The 8,766-nt window shown below is 44.0% G+C and overlaps 1 protein-coding gene across 1 annotated transcript in view; it reads left to right on the top strand.

Moving 5' to 3' along the window:
- The window catches only part of LOC105531494 (chromosome unknown open reading frame, human C5orf38), a gene marked incomplete at its 5' end in the record, with an annotated part of 11,167 nt that extends 5,216 nt beyond the window's left edge, over positions 1-5,951 (top strand). The window contains 4 exon segments of the mRNA XM_011969413.1: positions 313-525; positions 1,461-1,504; positions 1,605-1,727; positions 5,589-5,951. Coding sequence (XP_011824803.1) covers positions 313-525; positions 1,461-1,504; positions 1,605-1,727; positions 5,589-5,951 — 743 coding nt within the window.
- Positions 5,952-8,766: the final 2,815 nt, after the last annotated feature.

The following is an 8,766-nucleotide window of genomic DNA, read 5'->3' as shown; positions in this document are numbered from 1 at the left end:
TTTTTTTTTTTTTTTTTTTTTTTTTAATATCTATATGACTGGGAATGCAGAAATTTTAAAAATGGATGCATTCGAGTGTGTTAAAAGTAAAAACGTCTCTTGAACAAAACATAAACTGCTAACCCCAACGGGAGAGAAGATATTTGCCCTACCTGTAAATAACAAAGACTCCTCCACAGCACCAGGAGGAACTCTGACTGCCAATGGGCGAAGACGAGGCACCCAGGGAAATAAAAGGGCAGGGATAGGGGCAGCCCTTCACGCAGAGGAGACGCCTGAGAATGCGCAAATTCACTGGTTGTCTATCTCTAGGCAACAGGAGATGCCACTTCACACTCATTGATGACACCCAGCAAGGCCTAGAGTGTGCACTGTTGAAACTCTTCCTGCGGTGCAACTTAAATTTCTCTAGAGAAATTCGGGAGACATTTGGCTGCATCTGCGAGAGCAGAAGGTGCCTGCTCCCTGGCACCCAGCACACAGGTGCTGCGGAAGCGGGGACGGACGAGGCAGCCCTGGAGCATGGTTTGCAGGAGTGCAGGACTGGAAGCCCCCTCCAAGGCCTCCACTCCAAGCCTGGATAAAGAATTCGTGGCATATTTCACCGAACAGAATGTCCCCTGCGGCGAAAGGGGATGAAGTCATTCTACTTGTACCAACTTGAGTGCCTCCTAAAAGTGTAACCTTGGGGGCGGGGATACAGAAAGGTGATGCTGACAATGGAATTTAAAAACAAACAGCAATATTTTGTGGTGTCTACAGGCATGGGGGTGGGGGAGCAGCAGCATTACCATGGGAACAAAAGTCTCCCACACATGTCAGGCCTGCGGAATCTTTAAAGAGGGAGAGTGGGCATGGGAGGAGGACTTAAACTCTGTTAGTCATGTTTTATTTCTGAAAAATAGATCTGAAGTAACAGTTGCAAAATCTAAACAATTCTTACCTTGGAATACTGGTTACATGGGTTTATATTACTCTTTTTTCATCGGATGAAATATTTTATATTCTGACAAAACTAGTAGCTTTTTATTAAAATGTCATATGCATTGAAGTATAATGTGGTAATTTGGGATTAATTCATTTAAATAAAACAGCTTTCTTAAAATATTTTTAATGTTCCTTTTCTCATCTCAATTCCCCCACTTTTAAAAAACTCAAACATATCTTGGAATTGCCATTTAGTCTTAAAGCGAATTCCGCTTGCACACATGTCTTTGTGCCCCTGTCCTGGGCATCCTGCAGAGGCTGCCCCAGCCCTGGCCCTCCCTCCGCTTCCTCTCTAAGCCCAGGGCCTGGTTCCCACTTTGCTCATGGTGGTGCACAAGGGGAAGGGGTACTCTCTTGAGGCAAAGGACAAGCCTGGGTGTGCTGGGCACAGTGTGGCTGCATGCCATCACCCGCATGCATCTACAGAAAAAGATGTGCTTCTATGGGCTATTTGACATTTTCTCTCATTCCAGAGTCTTTGTGGTATAAAGAATATAGCCTGGAAAGGAAAAGGGCAGTCGGAGGCAGAGGGGAAGGTTGGCCTTCGGTGCTCAGCTGGACTCCAGGTTCCTGGCAGGCCCTTTCCCCTTCCACATCTCCTCTCACTCTCTGCATAGAACACAGGACCTTTCTGGCCCTTACGCTCCTTCCAGAAACAACCAGTTCTGCCTAGTTCTCTTCACTGTGGCCAGAAGAAGCTGGATCTTTGCAAAAACAAATCCGCTGAGAGCCCCAGCACAGTGGGAGGCCTTCGGGGCTGGCCTTGGTCAGTAGTTAGAAGGTGATGTGTTTGGATGTGTGTTCCCTCCAAATCTCATGCTGAAATGTGGCCTCCAGGATTAGAGATGGGCCTCATGGGAGGTGTCGAGGTCATGGATGCAGAGTAGCCTCCAGTATTAGAGGTGGGCCTCGTGGGAGGTGTCGAGGTCATGGATGCAAAGTCCTCATGAACTGCTTGGCACAGTAATGAGTGGTCATGAATTCATGGGAGAGCTGGGACTCCTTCTTCTCTCTCTTGTTCCCACTCTCACCCTGTGACATGCCTGATCCCCCATTGCCTTCTGCTGTGATTGGAAACTTCTGGAGGCCTCACCAGAAGCAGATGCAGGCACCACACTTCCTGTACAGCCTGAAAACCGTCAACCAAAATAAACATTTTTTCTTTATAAATTACCAGTCGCAGGTATTCCTTTATAGCAGTGCAAACAATCTGGGACACGAGGTCTGTGTATTTGATTCTGTTCCTTGCTGTGTTCAGATCTGGTCAGGGAGGAGACTGTTGTTTCCTGGGAAGCGACACAAGTCCAGCCCTCCCTCTACTGATGTGCCCCAGGCCTGGTCAGTAGTTAGAAGGTGATGTGTTTGCACCCCTTGCCTTTCTGCCTGCACCCAAGCTCCCCGCCAGGCTGGGGCTCTCCAGGTGGCTTCCTCCTGTAGGCTTTGCATTTATTTCTCCCTTGGAGGTCAGCGGAGGCCCAGGAGGCTCCCAAAGCTCTGCAGCAGCCACTGCCAGAGCTGTAGGTTCCTGTTGGGATGGCTCTCTGGCCTCAGCCCAACCCCTGACTCCACGCCTGGCATGTTGGGGGCACTCGACAAACATTGATTAAATGAACGTATGTGAGAAAGAATGAATGACTCACTCTCGGTTATTCTTCTTTATTTCTAAAAGGCATGGCAGGGTGATGAAGGAGGTAAACAAGAATGACAGGAACACTTGCCCACGGGCCACCTGCCCCATCAAGAGCTGTCACTAGACACGACCAGGGTGAACCACCCAGGCTCCACCCAAATCATCTGATGGCATTCTTCAGCAGCACAGGCTCCCAAGGACAAAGCAAGAACAGTTGTGTAGGTTAAATTTTAGGGTTCAGTAAATAGATACGTACCTTCAAAATAATATTTAGTTAGTAAAATAAATTTTTTCATTAACAATCCAAAACCATGTGTTCCTTGAGAAAAGCAGACATGTATTTTTATTGTTCTATCCCAAAGAACCTCCACAGCTCCCAGCACAGAGTGGGTGCTCAATACAGATAGTTGAGGGAATGAATGAATGCATGCTGAAATTTGGGGAAAAAGAAAGTTTAATAAAAGCAAACTAAACTTTAATAATATTTTCAGTAAAAAAAAAAGTGGAAAACAGTTATAGATATCTTATTTTAAAAGCAAATTAGATCCCAGCAAGGTTTTGTAGACATAGACAAGTTTATTCTAAAATATATATGGAAAGGCATGGGCCTTAGAATAGTTAAAACAATTTGAAACAGAAGAATCCAGTGGGATAAATCAACTCATCCAATTTCTAGATATTTATATGGCTATAGTAATCAACACAGGGTGGTGTTGGTGGACCGACAGGCCCAGAAATAGAGCCACACAAATACGCTCCATTTATTTTTGACAAAGGCAGAAAAACAATTCAATGTTTCAACTTTGTTGAAAAGTTGGCCTTTTCAACAAATGGAGCTGGAGCAATTAGACACCCATTAAGAAAAAAAAAAAGTTCACTTTATGTAAAAATTAACCAAAATTGAATCACAGACTTCAATGGGAAATTATAAAACTTGAGAAAAATAGGGTAAAGTCTTTAGGACCTAGGGCTCCGCAGAATTTTCAAATCAGATATCAAAAGCACAATACATAAAAGCGAAATTTTGATTAACTGAACTTCATCAAAATGTAAAACTTTTGCTTGTGTGAAAGACCCTTAAGACAATGAAAAGATGTATTAGAGACGGAGAGAAAATATTTGCAAACCTCATATCTGATTAAGGACTCATATTTACAATATATAAAGAAACACAGTAGTAAAACAGAGACAAAAAAAAAAACAAAAAACAAACAAACAAACAAAACAGAACCACAAACCAATTAGAATTTAGGGGGAAAACACAAATGCATTTTCTGTTTTTCAAAGAAAAAATATAGATGCCAAAAATAAAAAATAAAAAGCACATACAATGATTTCAACCTCTTTAATCATCAAGGAAATACAAATTAAAACCACAGTGAGATCTATATATCTATCAGAGTAGCAAAAATCTAAAAAGAGTGGCAATACCAAATACTGCAAAAATGCAGAGAAACAGGTCACTCATACATTGTTGGTGGGAATATAAAATCTTATATCCATTCTGGAAAACAGTCTGGAAGTTTCTTGTAAAACTGGAGATGCAACTACCATACAACCCAGCAATTGCCTTCATGGCTGTTGGTCCCAGAGACTCTTCTGTTTCACACAGAAACCTGTATACCAACAGTCACAGCAGCTTTATTTGTAACAGACAAAACCCAGAATCAGCCCAGATATCCTGGGCAGGCTTTAGGCAGGGGGTAAAATAGTTTCATTTACTTTTTAAAAGAAGAGTCGTTCAGATATAATTAACATACCAGAAAACTTACCTATTTTAAGTGTACAGTTCAATGATGTTTGGCATATTTAAAGAGTAGTGCAACCTTCACAGCAATCTAATTTTAGAAATTTCTGTCTTCCCAGAATGAAACCCTGTATACTTTGGAAGTCTTGTGTCTGGCCTCCTCTGCTGAAGATACTGTTTCTGAGTTTCACTGCTAGTGGCTTTCTTTGCAATAGCTGGAGAGTGAAGAGTGTCTGCCTGCCCAAGGATGACTAAGCAGAGTGTGGTTTATCCGCACAAGGGAACAGCACTGGGCAACCACAGGGGAGGGCTTTGTCGGTTTTAGAAGGAGACTAGACCTTGTTATAGGCAGAGGAAGGGGAGGGAGCAGGAGGCTGGGCCCCTCCTCCCAGCTCTAAGCTGGAAAGAAGAAAGGGAGGGAAGGAGGAAGAGAGGAGAGATAAAAAAGAGGAAGAAGGAAAAAGGAAGGAATAAAAAAGAGAAAAATTGAAGGAAGAAGGAGGGAAGGAATGAAGGAAGGAAGGGAGGGAGGAAAGGAAGAAAATAAAGGAGGAAAAGGAAGGCGAGAAAGGAAGAAAGGAAAAGGAAGAAGAAAAAGAGGAAGACACAGCAACTACCGCAGTGTTTAGAAAGCTCTTTATATGCATACATAAGAAATTACACGTATACAAATATTTATTTTTCTAAGTAACATATACATTTAGAAAACTGTTAAAATGGATAAGTAGTTCTAAAATGCTTAGTATAATGTATAATTTCCTGTCCTGCCATCTGCAGCTTAAAATCCTGGTTCTTACAGGCAGCATTTGCAGTTATTCTGACTTTTTTTTTTTTTTTTTTTTTTTTAGCATTCACTCTCATGTTATAAAGTAATAATCTTACGCTTTCCTTTGTTGACCTGATCGATGTCTGAAATTAATTAATTAATTTATTATTGGCTTCCCATTTTGGAAGGTGAGGGCTGAGGAGAGTGACTCGAAGTTGCAATGGTATTGTCACCCTGAGGACCCACAGCCCCAGGATGTATCTTGTCCCTTCCCGGAGTTCACCAATGGCCTCTGGAGAGCAGTTGCAGCTGTGGCTCTGGGCGACAATCTGGCCAGTGCACGTGGACGGTGGGGGGTGGTTATGCCTCTGTTCACCCAGACCCTCCACTTCTGTTTTTCAAATTCTCCGAATGACATCCAGGCCAGTGTTCTGGCTTTGTCTTGCTTCCTCTTTCAGGAGTGTTACGGTCAACGGGAAGTCGAGGCCCCTCAGGCTCAGGGGGAGCACAGCAAGCCAGGCGGCCACCCTAGGAGGCCCTGGCACAGGTGTTGCATTTGCCACCCCATTGCCACCCGTGGCTCCGCTGCGTACCTGTGGGTGACTTTGCTCCCCACAACCACCCTGCCCTGCGTCCTTTGCTGGACATTCTTTGCGGTGTTTAGGAACATTCTAAATCTCTTTATGGAATGCATCGTCAAAAGCAGTGAAACCTTAGAGAACTGTTTCTGCTCCGGCCGCTGCAGCACCCACATCCCACTGCTGACACTGGACCGTACTTGCAGAAGAGTGCTCTCTGAAATTGCCAACAACCTCTCCTAGTCTTTTGCTGAATGGCCCCAGCATCTGTTCAGCAGACACAGGACTGATCTCTCCAGATCCTTAGCCAGTGTCCCCACTCCTGGCCTCCTCTCCAAAGAAGGCAACATCAGGCGAGAGGTGTGGGACAACCTTGGCCTCCTGTTAGCACTGGCTGGGACTTCCTCCTGTGCATGCTTGGGTCCCAGGCTAAAGGGGAGATCTGGGAGACCCCTGTCCTCCTGAGGTGCAGAGACGCCTCCAGTGTTTCTATTAGGGTATATTGTTTTTACTTTAGTTGGAACATATACTTGAGTTTTGTTTAATTTGTGTCCAAATTGTTACTCTGTTGACACAGAGACCTCACCGAAAGTTCTCTCTGATAGTATCCTCTTTGCTGTGTACACAGTCATTAGGCCTGCCTGTGAGTCTACATGCACGTGTGTGTGTACGTGTGTACATGCTGGTGTGCAGGGCAGGCTGTGTATGACTGCACACACGTGTATATGTGTGGGGTGCATGTACGCTTGACTTTTCTGGAATGTCCAGGTGTGCAGGTCTCTGGGGACAGGCCTCAGGGAGGTGGCCCACGGCTATTGCAGCTACTATCAGGTGGTATAATATCATCATTTCCATTTGATAGCAGGACCTGCTTTTATTTTGTTTTTTGGGGGCTGAGCGACAATCTGGCTCATTCATTTTCCTTTGAGTGAGAATCTGACAATGTAAGAAAGCATGTGTTTTAAAAACAAGTTCTATCATAAGTTTATCCGTAAAATGGTCTTAATTGATCCAAATCATAATAAGGAATTTTAAAACTTGCCTATAATCAGCACCGGAGTATCCCTGACTTCAATCTTCTCTAATTCTCACGTTCTTCTTTCTGGGTCCGCGATTCTCCTTTAGAGCCTCTTTTCACGTCAAGTCTGATCTTTGTTGGAACGGGAAGCCATTGTGAGGGTCACACTCACTTCGGAGGCAGCTCCCTGTGGTCAATGAGTTCCAAGCTTGTTTCGAAATGAAAGAAGCAGGAGGAGCGTTTGGGACCAGGGCTCTGGAAGGGGCACCAAGCTAGCGAGCAACAGAGGAAGCTGCGCAGCCCCATTGGGAATGTCACCATTTTCTGCTCCAGCCAGGCCAGGACGGAAGTCCAGTGCAAGCTCATGGTCATAGCTCTGAGTCTGGGGGCAGCACGGAAAGGCACGCTTTCTGCTGCTTCTCTTGGGAGCACATCTGTCATGGCCACTTGCACTCACCAGGGACCAGGAAAACCACCCCTCTCCGTGCCAGCCACGCTTCTCCCATCTTCCACAGACAGTCACATCCTGCTTCCCTGCCCGGGATCCCAGGGTGGGTGCTTGGGCAAGTGGGGTCCTTCCTGCCCACCCACCATACCCAAGGCCCTCAGCTCTGCACCAACCTTCACTTGAGCATGCAGGACATTCTGGCGGTGCCTCTGTCACAAGCACCGGCCCCTGTTCCTCCTGCAGTCTAGCACCCGTCACTAATGTAACAGGTATTTTATATGTTTAATGAAGAAATGAACACGAACTTAATGTGACAGGCTTTACCATGTTGTTTTTAGATGCTTTCAAGGGACCAATATGGCACGAGGGCAGGAGATGCGGAATGTGCTGACAGGGTTACTCCTCTGAGGGTGCAAAGGTCGGGCAAGTGATGAGGGCAGGGGGCAGGCTGCGCTTCTGAAGGTGCAGAGCTAGGAACCACATCAGCACCTGCACTCCAGGGGAGCTTCCTTGCAAACAGGGGTTTCAGAAGTGTCAGCTGGACAAGTGGGTCATGGCCATCTCATAGGCAGTGACCTCGTGGTTCTTCTCCTGTAACTAAGGAAGGCATAGCAAAGAAGGCACAGAACATTTCGCAAGGACGAATGTCAGTGTTAGATACAATATGGGACTGTGGCATGGTTTTTCTTTGTTTCTAAAAACAGTTATTATCTGCAGAAAGATTTGTAAGGATACAAACAGAATTCCCAATGCTTTTATCGTGAGGAATGAAATCTATAGCATGAAAGTGGAAATATTCACATTTTATCAGTCCTATACTTTTTGACCATTTTACAGTAAGCGTGTATTTGCTGATTTAAAAAATTTGCATACAAAAATGTTGAATTGGATGTATATCTTAACAAAATGAGAAGAGCATGTTTTTATATAAGTTATCTTTTGTAATCTCTGAGTTTTCCACAGATTTATATGACTGAGAGAAATGTCACATACATAGATATTTGGATTAAGGTAGACTACTACACAACTAAAGAGTCTATCTTAATTCAATTCTGCACACACACATATATTTCCAATTCATATTTAAAACTGAAGTGTTTTTACTTATATATCTTCTCATAGATTAGAGGCCTTGTTTTCTTCAACATTGACCTGTTTATTTACTGGATTTTATCTTAAAATAGATATAAAAGTTTCAAAATCATAATATCGACATGACTACTAACAATAAATTCACTGAGTACAGTTTTAAAAAATTCTTTGCACATTTTTTTGCATCTATAAAATATCACACTTGGGATCTATACTGAAAGCATCATTTTCAAGCTTCCTTGAAAATACTGTTTTATCTGTTACCTATTTTATACACTGAAAGGTTTATTTATTTCTGTGTTCAGTTTTAGTGTCTTTCCCCTTTTTGACTTGCTTGCAGTTTTGCAAAATAACTTACCTGGTTTAAAAGTCGGCTAGGTGCAGTGGCTTATGCCTGTAATCCCAACACTTTGGGAGGTTGAGGCGGGCGGATCACCCAAAGTCGGGAGTTCGAGACCAGCCTGACCAATATGGAGAAACGCCATCTCTACCAAAAATAC

The sequence above is a fragment of the Mandrillus leucophaeus genome, unplaced genomic scaffold, assembly GCF_000951045.1.
Source record: "Mandrillus leucophaeus isolate KB7577 unplaced genomic scaffold, Mleu.le_1.0 Scaffold89, whole genome shotgun sequence".
NCBI classification, from domain to species: domain Eukaryota; kingdom Metazoa; phylum Chordata; class Mammalia; order Primates; family Cercopithecidae; genus Mandrillus; species Mandrillus leucophaeus.
This window is presented reverse-complemented; position numbering and strand designations above follow the sequence as displayed.